This window comes from Salmo salar, chromosome ssa29, assembly GCF_905237065.1.
Source record: "Salmo salar chromosome ssa29, Ssal_v3.1, whole genome shotgun sequence".
NCBI classification, from domain to species: domain Eukaryota; kingdom Metazoa; phylum Chordata; class Actinopteri; order Salmoniformes; family Salmonidae; genus Salmo; species Salmo salar.
Genome location: NC_059470.1, coordinates 31,614,362 through 31,636,645, shown reverse-complemented (window position 1 = coordinate 31,636,645; position 22,284 = coordinate 31,614,362). Strand labels below are relative to the sequence as shown.

General features: G+C 45.6%; 2 protein-coding genes and 1 non-coding gene across 5 annotated transcripts; 2 read left to right on the top strand and 1 right to left on the bottom strand.

The window, feature by feature from the left end:
* Positions 1–5,756: 5,756 nt before the first annotated feature.
* Positions 5,757–10,870, top strand: cssa29h11orf65 (chromosome ssa29 C11orf65 homolog). Of its 2 annotated transcripts, XM_014181722.2 has the most exons (10): positions 5,757–6,040; positions 6,217–6,272; positions 6,492–6,600; positions 6,675–6,767; positions 6,869–6,922; positions 7,442–7,651; positions 7,835–7,968; positions 10,039–10,209; positions 10,325–10,380; positions 10,515–10,870. In XM_014181722.2, the coding sequence occupies exons 2-10, from the start codon at positions 6,238–6,240 to the stop codon at positions 10,679–10,681; spliced, it is 1,029 nt and encodes a 342-aa protein (XP_014037197.1). In that variant the 5' UTR covers positions 5,757–6,040; positions 6,217–6,237; the 3' UTR covers positions 10,682–10,870. The 2 variants fall into 2 exon arrangements, with proteins under 2 accessions (XP_014037197.1, XP_014037196.1); XM_014181721.2 differs by lacking the exon at positions 5,757–6,040 and having other exon boundaries at positions 6,067–6,272.
* A 144-nt stretch (positions 10,871–11,014) lies between these two features.
* On the bottom strand, positions 11,015–11,086 carry trnac-gca (transfer RNA cysteine (anticodon GCA)). The gene has a single exon. It is a non-coding gene; the product is annotated as a tRNA-Cys (tRNA).
* A 6,328-nt stretch (positions 11,087–17,414) lies between these two features.
* On the top strand, positions 17,415–19,002 carry LOC106590604 (proteasome maturation protein). Of its 2 annotated transcripts, none has more exons than XM_014181725.2 (6): positions 17,415–17,539; positions 17,996–18,096; positions 18,199–18,259; positions 18,417–18,512; positions 18,635–18,728; positions 18,818–19,002. In XM_014181725.2, the coding sequence occupies exons 1-6, from the start codon at positions 17,537–17,539 to the stop codon at positions 18,883–18,885; spliced, it is 423 nt and encodes a 140-aa protein (XP_014037200.1). In that variant the 5' UTR covers positions 17,415–17,536; the 3' UTR covers positions 18,886–19,002. The 2 variants fall into 2 exon arrangements, with proteins under 2 accessions (XP_014037200.1, XP_014037199.1); XM_014181724.2 differs by having other exon boundaries at positions 17,416–17,539; positions 18,411–18,512.
* Positions 19,003–22,284: the final 3,282 nt, after the last annotated feature.

Here is a 22,284-nt window from a genome sequence, read left to right as displayed (position 1 = left end):
TTACTCAGTCATTTAATCAGTCTTTACTCAGTCTTTACTCAGTCTTTACTCAGTCATTTACTCAGATTTTACTCAGTAATATACTCAGTAATTATCTTTACTTTTACTCAAGTATGACAATTGATTACTGTTTCCATCACTGATGGTTTGTTAAGGTATTATGTGGATTAACAATAAAACATTTTTAATTGAGTATCTGCCCAATTTATGATATGTATATCCAACTATTTTGTCCAACAAGATATTTATATTAAGCTGTTATATCCAACAAGATATGTTTAATTATCTGTTACTGTACTTCCAACAAGATATTTATATCAAACTATTATGTCCAACAATATATTTATATCAAACTATTATGTCCAACAATATATTTATATCAAACTATTATGTCCAACAAGATATTTATATCAAACTATTATGTCCAACAAGATATTTATATCAAACTATTATGTCCAACAAGATATTTATATCAAACTATTATGTCCAACAAGATATGTATATCAAACTATTATGTCCAACAAACTATTATGTCCAACAAGATATTTATATCAAACTATTATGTCCAACAAGATATTTATATCAAACTATTATGTCCAACAAGATATGTATATCAAACTATTATGTCCAACAAGATATGTATATCAAACTATTATGTCCAACAAACTATTATGTCGAACAAGATATTTATATCAAACTATTATGTCCAACAAGAATGTGTGCTGTGACAGTAGTAGTTTGCTATGACTTTCCCCTTGCTCCTGCCAAGAGCAGGTGTACCAAACCACATTCCACCTATGAGAATGGACCTAGACTAACAATATCAAACACAAAGCCTCTCCACATACTTTCTGCTTTAAATAGTGTCTTTAATGAGTGTAGGTGCGTCTATTTAACTGTATTGTACTAAAGAGGGTGTTTTTCTCTGTATTCCAGTTACATCAATGCAGTGTTATGCTGTGATGCAGCTGTTTGTCTGTGTGGTTAGGTTAGACAAATGGTAGAATGCAGCTGGTCACAGTTCCCTTTGGCCATTTTCTATGATGTCACTTGGGAAAGGACACACATGGCTGCACAGCCACATAAATGTGTACAAGCTGTAATGGTTTTGTCATGCATTAGTCATCTTGACTGCAGAACAGACGAGTCAAGACAAACCCCCAAGGTCCATATTGAAAAGGGCTTTGTTTTCATTTGTGTTCAGTGTGTCTGTTCAAAGCCGTCTGTTTGTCTCTCTTTCTATACTGTTTTGCACAGTAATCATTAATAAGTCATGCAATGTTATGAAAAGTATAGCTCTCAGGCGTTGTTACATAAATATTCAGTGGGCGTAGGTGCTATCAACAGTACTCATGTTGTTTCATACATGCGCCTACTTGTCTTTGTCATTACACTTCAATGGACTTCTCCCCACTGCAGTTCAACCTGTCAGCACAACATTCGAATGGGTGTCTTCTAATAGATATTGCATAATGATGGGTTATTAAAATGTCAATACAAATGGTCATTTATCAAATCTGATCTTGTCAGTAATGGGCTTGAACATTTGGGCAGAATTTTGGACTTGGGTGCTGCCATGGTTAGGCCTTACCTTCTCCCTTCCCTTCTCCCTTCCGTTCTCCCTTCCCTTCTCCCTTCCCTTCTCCCTTCCCTTCTCCCTTCCCTTCTCCCTTCCCTTCTCCCTTCTCCCTTCCCTTCCCTTCTCCCTTCCCTTCTCCCTTCCCTTCTCCCTTCTCCCTTCCCTTCCCTTCTCCCTTCCCTTCTCCCTTCCGTTCTCCCTTCTCCCTTCCCTTCTCCCTTCCCTTCTCCCTTCCCTTCCCTTCTCCCTTCCCTTCTCCCTTCTCCCTTCCCTTCTCCCTTCCCTTCTCCCTTCCCTTTCCCTTCCCTTCTCCCTTCCCTTCTCCCTTCCGTTCTCCCTTCTCCCTTCCCTTCTCCCTTCCCTTCCCTTCTCCCTTCCCTTCCCTTCTCCCTTCCCTTCTCCCTTCCCTTCTCCCTTCCCTTCCCTTCCCTTCCCCTTCTCCCTTCCTTCCCTTCTCCCTTCCCTTCTCCCTTCCGTTCTCCTTCCCTTCCCTTCCCTTCCCTTCCCTTCCCTTCTCCCTTCCCTTCCTTCCCTTCCCTTCTCCCTTCCCTTCTCCCTTCCCTTCTCCTTCCTTCTCCTTCCTTCTCCTTCTCCCTTCCTTCTCCCTTCCCTTCCCTTCTCCCTTCCTTCCCTTCTCCCTTCCCTTCTCCTTCCCTTTCCCTTCCTTCTCCCTTCTCCCTTCCCTTCCCTTCCCTTCCCTTCTCCCTTCCGTTCTCCCTTCTCCCTTCCCTTCTCCCTTCCCTTCCCTTCTCCCTTCCGTTCTCCCTTCTCCCTTCCCTTCTCCCTTCCCTTCTCCCTTCTCCTTCCCTTCCCTTCCCTTCCTTCCCTTCCTTCTCCCTTCCCTTCCCTTCTCCCTTCCCTTCCCTTCTCCCTTCTCCCTTCCCTTCTCCCTTCCCTTCTCCCTTCCCTTCCCTTCTCCCTTCCCTTCCCTTCTCCCTTCCCTTCCCTTCTCCCTTCCCTTCTCCCTTCCGTTCTCCCTTCCCTTCCCTTCCCTTCTCCCTTCCCTTCCCTTCTCCCTTCTCCCTTCCCTTCTCCCTTCCCTTCTCCCTTCCGTTCTCCCTTCCCTTCCTTCTCCCTTCTTCCTTCCCTTCTCCCTTCTCCCTTCCCTTCTCCCTTCCCTTCTCCCTTCTCCCTTCCTTTCTCCCTTCCCTTCCCTTCCCTTCTCCCTTCCCTTCCCTTCCCTTCTCCCTTCCCTTCTCCCTTCTCCCTTCCCTTCTCCCTTCCGTTCTCCCTTCCCTTCTCCCTTCCCTTCCCTTCTCCCTTCTCCCTTCTCCCTTCCCTTCTCCCTTCCGTTCTCCCTTCCCTTCTCCCTTCTCCCTTCTCCCTTCCCTTCTCCCTTCCGTTCTCCCTTCCCTTCTCCCTTCCCTTCCCTTCTCCCTTCCCTTCCCTTCTCCCTTCTCCCTTCCCTTCCCTTCTCCCTTCTCCCTTCCCTTCTCCCTTCCCTTCCCTTCTCCCTTCTCCCTTCCCTTCCCTTCTCCCTTCTCCCTTCCCTTCCCTTCTCCCTTCCCTTCCCTTCTCCCTTCCCTTCTCCCTTCTCCCTTACCTTCTCCCTTCCCTTCCCTTCCCTTCCCTTCTCCCTTCCCTTCCCTTCTCCCTTCTCCCTCCCCTTCTCCCTTCCCTTCCCTTCTCCCTTCCCTTCCCTTCCCAGACCCTTCCCTTCCCTTCCCTCCCTTCTCCCTTCCCTTCTCCCTTTTCCCTTCCCTTCTCCCTTCTCCCTCCCCTTCTCCCTTCCCTTCTCCCGTCTCCCTTCCGTTTCTCCCTTCCTTCCTTCCTTCCCTTCCCCTTCTCCCTTCTCGCTCCCCTTCTCCCTTCCCTTCTCCCTTCTCCCTTCCCTTCTCCCTTCTCCTTCCCTTCCCTTCCTTCCCTTCCTTCCTTCCCTTCCCTTCCTTCCCTTCCCTTCCTTCCTTCCCTTCCTTCCCTTCCCTTCCCCCCTTCCCTTCTCCCTTCCCTTCCCTCCTTCCCATCGTCCCCTCTTCTGTCTATCTACCTCACACCCTGGCAAGGTTTCTCTCTCTTTCTCTATCTATTGCTCTTTCTCTCTCTCTGGGCGTATGCCCAGAAGTAGGTGGGCGTATGCATGGCCACCCCTACACCTGCACCACTGGGTGAGATTGAAGCTGTCCTTCCCTGCCTTGCACACATTGCTCTGTGTATACTAGAGTATAATCGTGTACAGTATTTCCCTCTTTTTCTAGAGAGGAACAGGGGCAGTATGTAATGTGTGATTAACTAAATTGACTTTGTACTTGTATAGAATCTTCATTCTCCATAGAGACGCTGGATGCAGAGTTTCAGTCCAGTGCAATTCCTCACATCCTAAATGTTAAGTAGAGAAGAACATCCATAGACATGGAGCTGCTGCAGCAGCAGATAGACCACTTCCTACAGGTAACATCCATAGACATGGAGCTGCTGCAGCAGCAGATAGACCACTTCCTACAGGTAACATCCATAGACATGGAGCTGCTGCAGCAGCAGATAGACCACTTCCTATAGGTAACATCCATAGACATGGAGCTGCTGCAGCAGATAGACCACTTCCTACAGGTAACATCCATAGACATGGAGCTGCTGCAGTAGCAGATAGACCACTTCCTACAGGTAACATCCATAGACATGGAGCTGCTGCAGCAGCAGATAGACCACTTCCTATAGGTAACATCCATAGACATGGAGCTGCTGCAGCAGATAGACCACTTCCTACAGGTAACATCCATAGACATGGAGATGCTGCAGTAGCAGATAGACCACTTCCTACAGGTAACATCCATAGACATGGAGCTGCTGCAGCAGCAGATAGACCACTTCCTATAGGTAACATCCATAGACATGGAGCTGCTGCAGCAGCAGATAGACCACTTCCTATAGGTAACATCCATAGACATGGAGCTGCTGCAGCAGCAGATAGACCACTTCCTACAGATAACATCCATAGACATGGAGCTGCTGCAGCAGCAGATAGACCACTTCCTACAGGTAACATCCATAGACATGGAGCTGCTGCAGCAGCAGATAGACCACTTCCTACAGGTAACATCTATAGACATGGAGCTGCTGCAGCAGATAGACCACTTCCTACAGGTAACATCCATAGACATGGAGCTGCTGCAGCAGCAGATAGACCACTTCCTACAGGTAACATCCATAGACATGGAGCTGCTGCAGCAGATAGACCACTTCCTACAGGTAACATCCATAGACATGGAGCTGCTGCAGTAGCAGATAGACCACTTCCTACAGGTAACATCCATAGACATGGAGCTGCTGCAGCAGCAGAAAGACCACTTCCTACAGGTAACATCCATAGACATGGAGCTGCAGCAGCAGATAGACCACTTCCTACAGGTAACATCCATAGACATGGAGCTGCTGCAGCAGATAGACCATTTCCTACAGATAACATCCATAGACATGGAGCTGCAGCAGCAGATAGACCACTTCCTACAGGTAACATCCATAGACATGGAGCTGCAGCAGCAGATAGACCACTTCCTACAGGTAACACTCACACAGCAAATGGATGAGCACACACAGACACCCAGATGGTCATAATAGAAAGGCTTAAAGGCTTATCATTCTGTTTTTTATCCTCTTATGTTTGTTGTGTAGTAAATGTTTTATTTTTTATTTTCATCGATTCTTTTTCAGTTTTTCTGTGAAGCACATTGTGTTGCATTTCATGTCTGAAGATGAATGGGGAAAGAAAAGGGTTTTTGGAATAAACTCCAAAAATAAAGTCCGAGGTTTACACAAGTTTAGGTGATCTTATGGGGGGGTGAGAGATCTTATGTGTGGTGGTAAAATTCCAGGCCAGAATTGTTGTCCTAGTCCGCCCATGGGTGAAAGTGCAAGGTGATGAGCTTGATGCTCATTTCCAATAAATATTAAGGTGTCTTATTCTTATTCGTTTGACAAATAAAATCAATATTGCTCTTTTGTCCATAATAATCTTATCATGTAGGCTATACCCGCGCTATATCGACTGGCTGTTGTGTAGAGCGCACCTGGGCAAACTCGCTATAAAACGCAAATTTTTTTGTTAGAAAACGATCAATAGAGTTGAAAATGCGATGGAAACTCATTTAACTGCAAAAAAATGTGTATGTGCACGCACAAACTTTTATTCGATAGAAAATATATTTGATGGAAACACAATTGTGGTGGGAATAGCATTTTGTTTTTACGTCGCCAAATGGATGGAAATGTAGCCGGTGACACGCTCTGCATGTTGCTTGGTAACCAAATGGCGTTTGCTCAAACAGGGAAAACCTGAACACAACAACTCTGCGTTTAGGGCATGTTTTGCAAATATATATATAACGAAAACAAATGATGACATGTATTAACTAACTGTTATCTATATATCAACGGGCAAGAGTTGTGTTTTGAACAGACACATTTAGGGTAAACTCTGTGCGTAATTGGAATAGGTGGATCATCATAGTGCGACGAATGTAGACGGTTCGTTTTTCTGACGCAGTTGCTGGGCGAGTCAGTTGTCTGTGTCTGTCTGTTGCCAGTGTTTATTCTACGCGTGTCTGTGTTCAGTTTTGCTGCATAAGGTCTCTGTCCATTGTGACCGTTGCATAACAACAGTTCTTTAATGTTCTTTGTATTTATACCCATTTCGGTCACAGGCACAGGTCCAGTTCATAAGCATGGAGAAGAACATTTACAATTACGCAATAGAAAGGTTAGTAGAAGTTATTCCTAAACTCAACATTAAATGGATATACCTCCACCACCTAACACCTAAAGTTACAATGCCTCAGTATTTTAGAGCAGGTATAAGGTGATGTGCCACCACTCAAGCAGTAAAAGTGAAGGTTCTTAGTACCAATCGCACCACCCCACCTCAAACACTGATCTCAGCCCAGCATAGTTACCTCTTTAACCTTTAACCCCCTCCCAGTGCCCCTTCGTCCCCCCCAGTGGAGGATATGACGGAGCTGGACAACCGGCAGCAGAGAGTCTACCACAGAGCTGCCAGGATGATACAGAGGACATGGAGGAGACATGTGGTGGGTGAACCACAATACAACACACACACACACTAACACACACAGACCGTGTAACCTCTATATCCTATGTGTAGGATACACGCGTGTTCCAGTACTTCAAGAACCTTGTGAGGTTCCGTAACCAGGGAGACCCTCAACTCCTGCTCAAAAATGTCAACCCCAGAGAGGTACAGACACCAGACATACACACACACACACACACACACACACAAGACAGACACACAGACTCACACACACAGACACATGTATGTTACTATGGTTGTTGCAGGCAAATATTCTGGATGCTGCTGCAGGAGTCCACATCAGATTCAGACTGGGAGGGGTAAGTTCATTTTGTCAGTGCTAAAATGCACATTATAAACTGTCTGGTTCAAGCCCCGAATGCTGATTGGCTGGCAGCTGTGTTATATCAGACCATATGAAAAAGAAAAGGAGAGCCTCACACTCTAGGAGATCAGATGTGATAATTTAATAACCAACGTTTGGACAGACAAGCTGTCTTCATCAGACCCCGCTATGACAAAACATGTATTATACTGTTTAATTACATTGATAACCAGTTTATAATAGCAATAAGGCACCTCAGGGTTTGTGGTATATGGCCAATATACCACGGCTAAGGGCTGTATCCAGGCACTCCGCGTTGCAAGGTTAATAAGAATAGCCCTTAGCTGTGGTATATTGGCCATATACCACACACCCCTGGGCCTTATTGCTTAAATAAACACCCATCAGCAATACTAATACCTGAATTTATTTCAAAATCTATCTGCGATGATTTATGCAATACAAATAGATGTGTGCATGCTAATGTGAGATGGGTTTTTCTCTCCCCTCACAGACCACCTTTCCACCGAGCATCTACTATAAGATCTACACCCATCGACCCATCGTGGACATGTGTGCCAACAGCCCCAAGGACTACACCCACCCCAGGCAGAAGAGGCCCGTCCCCAGGCAGATACACAACGGGAGGACCCAGGTGCAGGACGACCATGCTGGCTGGTACCACCGCGTGGAGAACAACAGCTGGAGACTGCTCTCTGGGAAGGTGGTGCACAAGTTCTGATTCCATGATATCACACTGTATCAGATGTGGGTTCAGTATGATATGGTTGGAACCACCAACAGAGATACTTTGTTTGCCTTCATTGTTTTAGTGCAGTACTCAGCTACTCTGTGAAAGAAGAATCATTTGAGAACTGCTGTGCACTCTCTCTCTGTATTGGTTCAGGCTGCTCTGTTAGGTGACATCATCACGTTGGAGACCAATGGCAGGAAGGTGGAGTTTCACCATTCCAAACTGCAGCGTCGTCAGGACGTGGACAGGAGGAAGAAGAGGAGGAAGATTGAATGGTTGAAGCAGATGTGAGTTCGTGTGCGTCCTTACCTGCAACAGCACTACTCACCTGTTCACTCACCTGTATGCAACAGCACTACTCACCTGTTCACTCACCTGTATGCAACAGCACTACTCACCTGTTCACTCACCTGTATGCAACAGCACTACTCACCTGTTCACTCACCTGTATGCAACAGCACTACTCACCTGTTCACTCACCTGTATGCAACAGCACTACTCACCTTCACTCACCTGTATGCAACAGCACTACTCACCTGTTCACTCACCTGTATGCAACAGCACTACTCACCTGTTCACTCACCTGTATGCAACAGCACTACTCACCTGTTCACTCACCTGTATGCAACAGCACTACTCTCCTGTTCACTCACCTGTATGCAACAGCACTACTCACCTGTTCACTCACCTGTATGCAACAGCACTACTCACCTGTTCACTCACCTGTATGCAACAGCACTACTCGCCTGTTCACTCACCTGTATGTAACAGCACTACTCTCCTGTTCACTCACCTGTATGCAACAGCACTACTCTCCTGTTCACTCACCTGTATGCAACAGCACTACTCACCTGTTCACTCACCTGTATGCAACAGCACTACTCTCCTGTTCACTCACCTGTATGCAACAGCACTACTCGCCTGTTCACTCACCTGTATGCTCAAACTGAATCATTATTGCTTATCTGTAACAGCAATGCTAACCTCTAATAGCCTCAGCTGTCCCCCTCACCCCTACCTGTCCCTCTACCTGCCCCCCTCACTCACACCTGTCCCTCTACCTGCCCCCCTCACCGTCACCTGTCCCCCTCAGCCTTACCTGTCCCTCTACCTGTCCCCCCACCCCCTCCTGTCCCTCTACCTGTCCCCCTCACCGTCACCTGTCCCTCTCTCTTAGCCTTACCTGTCCCTCTACCTGTTCCCCCACCCCCTCCTGTCCCTCTACCTGTTCCCCTCCCCCTGTCCTTCTACCTGTTCCCCCCACCTGCACCTGTCCCTCTACCTGTTCCCCTCACCCTCACCTGTCCCTCTACCTGTTCCCCCATCCTCACCTGTCCCTCTACCTGTTCCCCCCTCACCTGTCCCTCTACCTGTTCCCCTCACCCGCACCTGTCCCTCTACCTGTTCCCCTCACCAACACCTGTCCTTCTTCCTGTTCCCCTCACCCTTCCTGTCCCTCTACCTGTTCCCCTCACCAACACCTGTCCCTCTACCTGTTACTCCCACCTGTCCTTCTACCTGTTACCCTCACCACACCTGTCCCTCTACCTGTTCCCCTCACCAACACCTGTCCTTCTTCCTGTTCCTCTCACCCTTACCTGTCCCTCTACCTGTTCCCCTCACCAACACCTGTCCCTCTACCTGTTACTCCGACCTGTCCTTCTACCTGTTCCCCTCACCATCACCTGTCCCTCTACCTGTTCCCCTCACCAACACCTGTCCCTCTACCTGTTCCCCTCACCAACACCTGTCCCTCTTCCTGTTCCCCTCACCCTTACCTGTCCCTCTACCTGTTCCCCTCACCAACACCTGTCCCTCTACCTGTTACCCTCCCACCTGTCCCTCTACCTGTTACTCCGACCTGTCCTTCTACCTGTTCCCCTCACCAACACCTGTCCCTCTACCTGTTACTCCGACCTGTCCTTCTACCTGTTACCCTCACCAACACCTGTCCCTCTACCTGTTCCCCTCACCAACACCTGTCCCTCTACCTGTTCCCCTCACCAACACCTGTCCCTCTACCTGTTCCCCTCACCAACACCTGTCCCTCTACCTGTTACTCCCACCTGTCCTTCTACCTGTTCCCCTCACCACGCACCTGTCCCTCTACCTGTTCCCCTCACCAACACCTGTCCTTCTACCTGTTCACTCCCACACCTGTCCTTCTTCCTGTTCCCCTCACCAACACCTGTCCTTCTACCTGTTCCCCCCACGCCCCTCCTGTCCCTCTGCCTGTTCCCCTCATCCTCACCTGTCCCTCTACCTGTTCCCCTCACCTGTCCCTCTACCTGTTCCCCTCACCCTCACCTGTCCCTCTACCTGTTCCCCTCACCTGTCCTTCTACCTACTGTCTGCAGGTATGACTGTGGCTGTCTGCATGCACGTACAGAGCATAGTGAGACAGCCATGCTGGTGGAGCGGTCAGCCCAGGGCATGATGGACGCCGTGGAGCAGCTGGGACCCAACCACATCGTAGAGTGGGAGGTGGATGAACTACTGGAGTGGACCAACGCTCTCAACTTTGACGAGTAACTAACCACCATATGTACCTTTTTTATCATCCTTCATTATAACAGGTGATCACATTGAGACAGTTGCAATACAGTGTTACCCAAAGCAACAATGCTTTTTATATTTCTGCAGGTATATTAATGACTGGAGGGTTGTGGGTACCAGTAATTCCTCTGAGTCTTGGAAAGGTACAATTATTTCTTCCTTGACCTGAGGCACAAAATAACCACACCAACAACTGCTGTGGGATTATAGCACCCCCTTCTGGTTAAAGGGAGTAAAAAGGCTCTTTTGCTCTCTTTCTGTTTCTCTTTCTCACAAGATAAGAGGCCTTCCAACCTGGAGCCTTGTGTTGAGTTCTCAGGGCTGGGGCAGGAGGACAGCCAGGGGCTGGGGCAGGAGGACAGCCAGGTGGATACCTACAGCAGTATCCTCCAGCCCCTGGTCTCCAGCCTCATCAAGTCAGAACACTCCAAGGCCAATCTCTGACTGACTGGCTGGCTGGCTGACTGACTGGCTGACTGCATCGTATCGCTGACCAGACCAGAAAATTGCTATACCAACCATCGGACACTACTACTATGACACTATGCAGTGAGATTAAATTAAATGTGATGAGCAATAAAGCAAGTGGTGAATGTAACTATGTAACTATGATATACATTATATATTATTGTAGCTAAGGGTAGGTGTGTTTTTTTCTACTCCGCTGTTCACGAAACTGTAATGGACCTAATCACACCAGATGTAGGCAGATACAATGCGCTTCTAAAGGTTATACTTATTGAGGTTAAAGTGTGAGCAAAAGTATCAAACATAATGAGGGGGCACCCGGATTTGAACCGGGGACCTCTTGATCTGCAGTCAAATGCTCTACCACTGAGCTATACCCCCGTACTCATAACATATGGAAGATTATTTTCATATAAATCTTAATCCATTTGTGGATATTGTACATACAATATCAGTACGATAAATCATATATAGATACATATAAACGACACAGTAGTTCCAAAAGCAGCAAACGTACTTTCCTTTTTATTTACGTCTATCTGCCCGCTTGTATTTTTATCATCTGATTCGGAAGTGTCGTCAAACGATGAAAGAGGGTTAGAGGTTGGAAAAGGCGTAGTGCGGACGTAATGGAGAAGTTGGTGAAGAAACAGCTGTGCTGCAATGCGAACCATATTCTTGTCCGTTCTGATTGTATGCAGCGGGAGGATGAGGGTCAGAGATCGGTAGTGGGAAGACATCGGAAGAAAAGAGATCACGATACAGAAAGCAGTGGAGTGTCTAGTAAAGAAAGCCACCCGATCGGGTGCACTGCACCCCGAAAGCATAAATATGGCCAAAGTAGGAAGAAAGAGTAATGATGTGTTGGAGTGGAAAGTGGTAATAGTGTTTGATGACAACACAGAGCCTCATTTACAACTAACTAATGCCGTAGAGAAAGAGGTAGGTGAAGTGAAATTAGTTCGTTTCATTGGACATGGTAGATTGTTAATATTGTGTGGTAGCCAAGCTCAGCAAGAGAATATTCTGAAAATGGAAAACGCATAATGGTAAAAAGATTAAAACCATGTCCCTGGTGCGTATGCTAGATTGAGGGGAGTCATCATAGAGTCCCAAATATATGTCCACAGATTATATTAAAGAAAATGTGACGGCAGGTGTCAAAGAAGTGAAAGTTTATCAGTGATGCTGAGGTTTTGAGAAAGTCTTGCTAGGAAAAGTACAGATAGGATTCCTTAGTTACAATGTGAGAGAATTTGTCCCATATCCACTGTGGTGTTTTAAATGCCAAACGGGACATGTAGCCAGGGGCGGAGCCAGAGGGGTGTCCAAGGTGGCTCTGGCATCTGATTGGCTACCCCGGATGCCACCCCAAAATGTTATTCGCTACTGTCAGTTTGATGCTGATTGACATCTCATTCCACCTCTTGTTGAAATAATCATTTATTTTCTGCTGCAGTGCATTTTTCAAATCAGACTTATGTTCCAACAGGACCCAATGGTAGACCAGGCCTATACTTTATACTACACATTTTAGTAAGCAGCTGTTAGTATCTAATCTTGTGGATCCCTAAATTATACATTTCCATAGAGATATGACACATTATTTAACGTGTATTTCAGACATTTCAAGATCCAGAGAAGAGGGTCCTGTACAGCCAGAGCGCAGCATGGTACTAGGAAAAGGGCTTTCAACAGCTCCTGGTATAAAGACAATTCATGGCTTGAATATTCTGTAAATCAAGATTCAACTTATTGTTTCGCCTGTAGGCATTTTTCTCTGCCCAATACACCTGAATCTGCCTTCACATCACAGTCAAGTTTTTGTAACTGGAAAAAGGTGCTGTTTAAAGATTCTGGGTTTAAGTTCCATTCGAAGGCAGAGCATCATATCAATGCTATGTATGCTTGGAATCAGCATAAAAGGGCTATTGACAGAAACTCATCAATGTTAGATGTTATAAATGAGGACCGGAAAAAGAAAGTGGAGGAAAACTGTACTTACATTAAAACAATTGCAGATGTGCACCTATTAGCTGCCACTCAAAATATAGCGCAGAGAGGTCATCGAGAGTCTAATGACTCTCACAACAAGGGTCATTTTTGACAATCTTAGAAGAAATAGCAAAGCATGACCCTCTCATAGAGAAAAGGATGAATGCATGTGGCAATGTTAAGTACACAAGCCACCAAATCCAGAAGGAAGTTCTTGAGGGCTGAGCTGAGATGGTACAAAGTGAAATAATAAGACAAGTAAAAGAAAGTGAAGTTTTTAGTGTAATTTCAGATGAAACCAAAGATTTAAAGAAAAATAACACGTCTTTAGTTGTGAGGTACTTTTACAACGGGACCATCCACGAAAGCTTTTTACACTTTCAGTCATCTGAAAGCTTAGATGCAGCACGGCTCACAAAAATTATAATTGATTGCCTTGAAAAACATGGTCTGGACTACAGAAATAATCTTGTGGGGCAAGGCTTTGAAAGTGCATCTGTCATGAGCAGAAAGCATTCTGGTGTGTCTGCACGGATTAAAAACAGTGCAAGATTTGCATTTTATGTGCACTGTAATGCACATTGTTTGAATTTGGTTCTTGTCGATGCTGTAAAATGAGTGCCTGAGGCAGTTAACTTTTTTGCTTTCCTGCAGAAGCTTTATAACATTGTATCTGGCTCCTACGTTCATCTCAAGTGGCTTGCAGTTCAGAAAGAGCTGTATCCACAGCAGCAGCCCAGGGAACTACAGAGACTTACGGATGTAAGGTGGGCATGCAAATACATGGCATGCTGTAATCTGAGGGACAGGCTTCCAGCAGTTTCGGAGAGTGCTACAGGATATCACACTTGAAAATAGTGGTGATGGATCAGTGGAGGCAAGGGGCCTTCTGTCTCAGATAGATTTACATTTCATAGGGCTTTTGGTTACCTTTTGTAAAGTGCTTGGTGATGCCAAATGTCTTCCTGACATGCTCCAATCAAGCTCTATTGACCTAGCAAGGGCTGTGGATCTAGTAGGTGCCCTTACAGACACATTACAGGACTACAGAAGTGAGGGTTACTTTGGAGAACTATGGAAAGAGGTTGAAGAGATTGCAGAGCATTGTGAAATAAGTGTACAAACAGTGTGTAAAAGACAGCCTAAAACAAGCTTAAGATTTCACGACTCATTTATGATGACCACTGTAGGACAGAAAAATAGTGACCAAGGTGATGGTGAGAGCTTCCAAAGAGCTATCTTTTATCAGGTGTTTGACAGTCTCACAGCTGAGCTGCTGAGGCGTTTTTCAAAGAAGAATCGCGAGATAATGCAAGGGGTCCAGTCTCTCAACCCAAAGAGTACAACATTCTTGAATGAGGAGCCTCTGTTTGTCTTTGCTCAGACCTTTGAGTCAGATTTAGAGGACCTCGAACATTAGGTTCATCAAACCAAGCGGCTTCTTGATAGGAGAGAGAAAAGTGGAAGGGACACTGTCTACTCTCCTTGACTTTGTTGTGTTTCAAGAACCTTATAAAGAGGTCTTCCATGAGCTATTTCCACTTTGTAAGATTTCTGTTGTTACATCAGTCAGCAGTGCTTCTTGCAAGAGGAGAAGCTTCTCAGCTTTAAAACTGATTAAAACCCATCTTGGACAACAATGGTTGATGACAGGTTAAGTCACCCCGGAATTCTCAGTGTTGAGTCAAGGAGGGCACGCTCCCTCAACATAGATGAGTTTGTGAAACATTTTGCCAGTTCTCACCAGAACCACAGAATTATACTGTTTTAAATCTAGCACAGATAATTTGGCACTTAGGCAGTCCCTCTGGTCAGGATTAAAACCTGCACTGTGTACTAGCTAGTACACTGACATTCTAAAATGATAAATCCAAAGGGTATCAGGTCACACAGATTTAATTTGGTCTTGATTAGACCAATTCCAAACGTTTCTTTGCTATTAGTTAACATAATATATATGAGCATAAATATGATACTGTACGTTTGTAATATTGATGGGCACCAAAATTATTTGTATTTTTCAAGTCCATTTCTGCATGATACCTGGTATGTCAAATTGCAGTGTTTTTTTGTAAATGAACTTTTTTGTAAATAAACTATGCAATTTATGTAACACACAAATGCTATCTTATCTCCTTGGTGCTTGAGCTTTATTCTCTGAAAATATTTTGGATGTTCAACACTTGTGGACCCAGATTATATATTCATGAAAACAGAGTGACCCAAGTCTCTCCTGTGTGTGTGTGTGTGTGTGTGTGTGTGTGTGTGTGTGTGTGTGTGTGTGTGTGTGTGTGTGTGTGTGTGTGTGTGTGTGTGTGTGTGTGTGTGAGAGAGAGAGAGAGAGAGAGAAAGAAAGAAATGTAGCTGCAGTTCTGAGGTAGAGACACTGACTATTCATAGTATGTTAAAGAATTCTTGTGAAGTAACTAACCCTTTTGGACCACACTATCTGCCACATTGAAGAACTCCAGGTTAAGTGAATTATCACTTCTACCTCTAATCACCAATCATAGGATTCATTCATGCTCCTTAGATGCCAGGTTAGGGTTACATACTAATTTTCTGTCATGGTCTATGGACCCCTGAAGTAACCTTGGCCAACCCATGTATAAAAATCTAGTTCCACCACTGAGTGTAGCTGCTCAGTGTAAAGGAAAGAAAATATGTGCCAAGTGTAGAGGGGCACATGATTACGGTGAATGTGGAAGCAATGTGAAGGTTAAGGTTGTACTTGGGGGGGGAGACACAGTGCACCATTTGGTGGATGCCAGGAATAGAGAGGGGCTCAGAGACATAGGATTAGTCATGATATATCATATGCAGAGGCCGTAGAATAGGTTAGTAGAACTAGAGTGCGGACTGATGGAGCTTACATGGACGTACCTGTAGTAAGTGGACCTACTGTCAGACTGATGGATCTGACATGGATGTACCTGTAGTCAGTGGACCTACTGTCAGACTGATGGATCTGACATGGATGTACCTGTAGTCAGTGGACCTACTGTCAGACTGATGGATCTGACATGGATGTACCTGTAGTAAGTGGACCTACTGTCAGACTGATGGAGCTGACATGGATGTACCTGTAGTCAGTGGACCTACTGTCAGACTGATGGATCTGACATGGATGTACCTGTAGTCAGTGGACCTACTGTCAGACTGATGGATCTGACATGGATGTACCTGTAGTAAGTGGACCTACTGTCAGACTGATGGAGCTGACATGGACGTACCTGTAGTCAGTGGACCTACTGTCAGACTGATGGAGTTTACATGGACGTACCTGTAGTAAGTGGACCTACTGTCAGACTGATGGAGCTGACATGGATGTACCTGTAGTCAGTGGACCTACTGTCAGACTGATGGAGCTGACATGGACGTACCTGTAGTAAGTGGACCTACTGTCAGACTGATGGATCTGACATGGATGTACCTGTAGTCAGTGGACCTACTCTCAGACTGATGGAGTTTACATGGACGTACCTGTAGTCAGTGGACCTACTGTCAGACTGATGGATCTGACATGGATGTACCTGTAGTCAGTAGACCTACTGTCAGACTGATGGAGTTTACATGGACATACCTGTAGTCAGTGGACCTACTGTCAGACTGATGGAGCTGACATGGATGTACCTGTAGTAAGGACCTACTGTCAGACTGATGGAGTTTACATGGACATACCTGTAGTAAGTGGACCTACTGTCAGACTGATGGATCTGACATGGATGTACCTGTAGTAAGTGGACCTACTGTCAGACTGATGGAGTTTACATGGACGTACTTGTAGTAAGTGGACCTACTGTCAGACTGATGGAGCTGACATGGATGTACCTGTAGTCAGTGGACCTACTGTCAGACTGATGGAGCTGACATGGACGTACCTGTAGTAAGTGGACCTACTGTCAGACTGATGGATCTGACATGAATGTACCTGTAGTAAGTGGACCTACTGTCAGACTGATGGATCTGACATGGATGTACCTGTAGTCAGTGGACCTACTGTCAGACTGATGGATCTTACATGGATGTACCTGTAGTAAGTGGACCTACAGTCAGACTGAAGGAGCTGACATGGATGTACCTGTAGTAAGTGAACCTACTGTCAGACTGATGGAGCTGACATGGATGTACCTGTAGTCAGTGGACCTACTGTCAGACTGATGGATCTGACATGGATGTACCTGTAGTAAGTGGACCTACTGTCAGACTGATGGATCTGACATGGATGTACCTGTAGTAAGTGGACCTACTGTCAGACTGATGGATCTGACATGGACGTACCTGTAGTCAGTGGACCTACTGTCCGCTGGTGCTTCTAAGGGCCGAGGCCTGTTCAGAAATCTTGTGCTCATAAATGTGCAGTGCCAAAGGACACCTTGACAGTGAATAAAGTTGACTTCATAGCTTTTATTGGTAAGGTTATCAGTACGACTCGGGTTGTGGAAAGCAGAAATGCCAGGTTGAATCTTATTGTAGAGAAGACAAAAGAGATATTGGGGGTAACAGATGGTACTGTTGAAATGGTTGTTGGCATGCTGAACAATCCTACGGGTGGAGTGTTTCAGCATGATATAGATCAAGTTTAATGGGGTTGGGGAGGATGTGGCAGGAGTTAGGAATTTATTTGGTTTTTAATTTTATTTTCATTGTAGTACAGAATTGGTCAGATCATGGTTGATCGTAAATTCCAGCACAGTAGGTGGCGGCATGCACTTTAAACGTTTGTTTGCGGACCGCAATGTCATCATAGAAGAAGAAAAGTAAGTGTCGTCAAACTAACGCGACCCTGACCGGAAGTGTTGAACTAAAAGTGGAAACAGCCCCATCACAGCGACAATGGTAGCTATCAAATAACCAACATTTGTTATTTAATTCACACATTAAAAGTGTAAAATGTATGTTTGATAGATAGTTATGTTGTCTATACGAAATACCAATGACTCGTGGGGTTTTATTAATGTATTGCTTGCTGTATTTGTAGAGATTTGTAGTTTGGATTTTGATTAGTCACTCATGCCAGTGAACTAGCTAACGTTAGCGCGTTATTAGCAGCGATGATGTCCAACGTTAGCTCTAGCTAGCTATTTGTGTTTGTTTGTGTCAGTCAGTTTGGTTAATTCATCTAAACTAGCGCCAACAATCTTGCCTACCCTTTGCTTCGTGCCAGTTAGGTAGTTAACAACGTAGCAGTTATCTCAGCTGTTTGGGATACACTAAAGTGTTAGCTAGTAGGTAACGTTAGTCACCATGCCTCTACTATAATGCAGACTGAGTTGTTCTTTTGTTCGTCTCCAGAATACTCGTGGACTACGATCACAGCTTAGGGACAGTGTGCCGGTGACGGGCATGGGTCAACAGGTTGGGGCTTATGGCGTTCAGGACACACTCAGGAGCGGGTGAGAGAACGGTCTCTGCTGGACACTCATTCAACTCAAAGTATGTAACGTTAACTATATAACAGTTTGTGAGACATAACTGACAGTTGAACTCTCTCTCAGGTTCAGCAGTGTGAAAAATGAGCTGCTCCCCAGCCATGCGCTGGAGTTGTCAGAGAAGAATGTGAGTGACACAATACGCTGTTGTTCTGAGCTAAAGGCTAGGCATATGTTCTGGGAGTTAATACAAGTCTTCAGGTCTCGTACAACTTTTCTCGAATAAACCACTAATGCTACTTTAGCTCCAACATTGACTTTTGTACACTCCCTTGCAGTTTCAGCTGAACCAGGACAAGATGAACTTCTCCACCCTCAGAAACATCCAGGGCCTCCACGCTCCCCTGAAACTGCAGATGGAGTACAGGGCAGCCAGACAGGTAGACACATGTCTCTCTGATCTTCATTGAAAACAAAGAATAGTGTTGGAGAAAATGCAATAACCAACTTTCCCACTTACCCCTTACCATTTTCCCTGTCCCTTCTCTCTCTTCCTTCTCAGATCCAGCGCCTTCCGTTCCTGCAAAGCTCACACCTGGCCCTGGACACTCTCAAAGGGAACGATGAGAGCATCAGCTTTGAGGACATCCTCAACGGTAAGAGACACTGTATACAGACGAGACAACAGCAGTAAGAAGTTAAACTAATGTGAACTTAGCACTATTTTGTGTCCATCTCCCTGCAGACCCAGCCCAAAGTGAGATGGTGGGTGAGCCCCACATCATGGTGGAGTATAAGCTGGGCCTGATGTGAGAGCCGTCAGACCCCCGGATGTTTGTGTTTACCCTCTGTTCACTTCCTCATATGAGACAGCACTCAAGACTTTCGTATCGTTTGATTCCTTTGTTTCTAATAAATCCTATAACTCAAGCATGTTGTTGATCTATTACAGGTGTGTGCTAGTGTTTTTGGTGTGTGCTTGCTTGTTCACTGAATTTATAGAAATACACACTTAAGCACAAGATGCATTACAACTCTTATTTTAATTTTTTTTTTCAAACACTGTTAAGATTTGTGTAGGTTTAACTCTTATGAATCTTATCCATTATGACCACACGTCTGTCAGATGCCCCTGACAGTAGATACTCCCCCGTGGTACAAAAAAACACTGCACCAGGTCCTCGTGCTTCCACACGCCACTTACGGGTACCCCAATCTACCACCCTCACCTCGTCCACAACGACTGCCAGCATCCGGCCCGACGGGGCAGAAAGCCATCTAGTTGCTAGGCTGCGTCCCCGTCTCCATAGTGAACAGGTCTGCCACCCTCCTGACGTCCCACAGCATGACAGAGCCATGGGAATTGCAGTACGCGATGAGGTCACCAGTGGGGCTGAGTGAGGCGTGGTTGATGGAGCTGCGGTAGCTGTAGATTGTCTAGGCACGCGGCGGTCCGGGTGTCCCACGAGGACAGTCTTCAGCCGAGGAGGTGAGCAGGCTAGTGGAGGAACTACACTGTTGATAGAACCAGTGTGGCTGTGTAGCAGCACCTCTCACTCTGCAGGTCCCACACCTTTATAATATGGATAATAATCATGTCTACAAATATGATGGCACACATTACCTCAACACAGTCAGCATGTGTGTGCCAAGTTTGGTAGAAGAACAGGAAATATTTATTTCCTAACAAACCTTAATTGTCATCAAGGGAGCAGGAGGCCACAAAGTCTCCACCAGGGTGGAAGGAGCAGCCCCAAGTGGCTCCAGTGTGGCTCTCTGGGGTCAGCACACAACAGCCCTCAGAAAGGTCCCATATCTGGAACCTGGAGTCCCACCAGTGGCCCCTAGCTTAACCCCGTCAGGGTGGAAGTTAACCCCAGAGAGCCGTCGCTGTGCCCCTGGCCTGTAGAAATCAGCTCTCCTTCAGGAAGCCGCCAGAGCTGGTCGTCACCAGCTGAGGCAACCACTAGTTTGCTTGGGTGTAGAGCCAGGTAGCTGACAAGCAGGGTGTGGGCCTAGAGATGTTTTATTGTGAAAAAAGAACAGTAACTTTAACATACATTTAGTAGTTTGAGTTGCTATTAGGGAAATAAAATGCCTTGATACATAAAGGGTGAGCAGGGTATTCATCACATCTTACCTTGAGGGTGTTGGTGAGGCGGAATGTGGCTCCCTTGAAGGAGCCCTAACTAGACACAGACTTCCCTCTGTGGGCCAGCTGGGTGTCTGGTGGAAACTCTGTCTGGTGGTGTTGGGGTCTTTGGAAGGAGCGTAAACACTGACCCCATCCCACTTGGCTTGTTGTTACCACTGTCTTGTTTGGGGTGAGGTTTCGTTGTCTGGTCTTGGGCTACACTCGGAGGTGGGGTGGGGAGGTTGAGAAGGAAGGGTGTTGTCTAAGGTCACCTGCCTCTCCAAGCTGACCAGAATTTCTGCTTCAGACCTGCGTTGTATTTTTCGTTCATCTGTTTCAATGCTGGATCATAAGTGGGGGCACTGTGTGTCTTCAGCTTTCTAATATCTTCAATCAGTCTTTTCTTCTCCTGGCCCACTCGCTTGTACTGGAGACAGTGGAAATCTCTGGCTGTCCTGCTGCTAAGGCTGTTTGTCTGTATTCTCCCCTCTCCCTCTGTGTTTTTCATCTCGCTGCCAAGAAAATGGTTTTGAGTGTACACATCTGGAACTAGCCCCACATCCTCCGCGTTAAACAGACATTTGTGCGCCATCTCATTCCACTCCGTTTGAAAGCAGTTCATCGTTTTGGTCATGCCCATGCTGATAAGGAAGTTGGGTGGAAAGTCATTGACCACTTCGGGTATGCGAGAAACCGTCTTTGATTGGAGCTTCGCTGTATTGAAAGCCATAATCAGTGTGGGAATTGTAGCAGACTCGAGGTAAAATATATCGTACGCTGGTTGTTGTTTGGAAGCAGTGGCGACCCGTCATTCAGGTTTTGAGTCCCACATTTTTTGGGGTGGGGCTTACCTGTTTTGCATGTTATTTTGGCATTAATACATGTCACATATCAATTTGCAAGCAATGTAAAAAATATAATAGTCATTGAGTTAACAAAGCTTCATACAAACATGGTCTCTTTTTTGCTTTCTTGAGTAAGGCAGCTCCAAAATGCAGGTGTTTCAGCCTAGCTTAGTACTTTCTGTTGTGGCGGGGCAGCCAGTGGAAAATATGTAGTGTAAGTGCTGGTAATGTCCCCTATTTGCGCCATGATTGGCTCAGTATTCTGTTACTCATGGGGACAGTACGTCACCGCCAAGTCTAAGGGTAGAACTCAAATTCAAGCCCCTTGGGTGCTGCCATAGAGTTACATTAGAAGTGCCCATCCAAGAAGGCTCAAGGTCATTGGCCACTGATAAAATGACGTCAAATGATGTTATATCTACAGTAGCTTTGATTGGACTGATCATGTCAACATCATACTTTCAAAATCTTAGCTAGCAGCCATCACCATGAATCAAGTTGACAATCTACTGGCAAATCCTTTTTTAATCCTTGTCATATGAAGATAAATAATGAAGAGAAATCATAGATAAATGTATCAGTGCTCATCGCCCATTGGACATAAACATTACACAAGTTGCAAATTCAACAATGAGTGGTTTGGAAGGAATTAGTGACAGTGGCTAACTGCAAGCATTGCAAAGCAATCACTAGCCTGCTATTCAGTGGAATGGCTGTGTGGTCCAAAATCTGGGAATAAGTGTCTTTAACAAGTTTAAAATGATAAACAATCAACATTGGCCATGCTGTCAATGAAGCATGCTTTGTACCGCACTCAAAACAATTGCTAACTCATAACTGTGAAAACTTAACTTCAGTGAGTTCAAGACAACTGGGAATTACGGAAAAAATTTGCTCTGACTGGAAAATATGTTTTGAACGGTCATCCAACTTGGAATTGTAAGTCGGGTACTCGGGCCTCTTTATAGAGCTTCGGCCTGAAGATCAATGACGTCAATATGATTTGGCCTTGTTTTGTTTTTTCTCCAAGTTCACAGTTGTCTTGAAAGCACCATAAATCCAGAGAATGACAGACTTTGATGACAAAATTTGCCCACGAAGGACCGCCAAGCCACCTTCCTGTTCAAGTGAGCACAGCACAATAAGATGAGTCCAAAAATGACTTGTATGCTGCTGCATAAGTTATGTAATATGCCAGGGAGATATGTATACTGTAGCTAAGAAAGTAATACT

Bases quoted from the DNA above. Each gene is read 5' to 3' on its own strand.
- LOC106590604 (XM_014181724.2), top strand. The intron at 18,513-18,634 runs GTAGACACATGT...CTTCCTTCTCAG, and splicing joins AGTACAGGGCAGCCAGACAG to ATCCAGCGCCTTCCGTTCCT. The intron at 18,729-18,817 runs GTAAGAGACACT...ATCTCCCTGCAG, and splicing joins CTTTGAGGACATCCTCAACG to ACCCAGCCCAAAGTGAGATG.
- cssa29h11orf65 (XM_014181722.2), top strand. From the start codon at position 6,238: ATGGAGAAGAACATTTACAATTACGCAATAGAAAG. The intron at 6,601-6,674 runs GTGGGTGAACCA...TCCTATGTGTAG, and splicing joins GGACATGGAGGAGACATGTG to GATACACGCGTGTTCCAGTA. The intron at 6,768-6,868 runs GTACAGACACCA...TGGTTGTTGCAG, and splicing joins AAAATGTCAACCCCAGAGAG to GCAAATATTCTGGATGCTGC.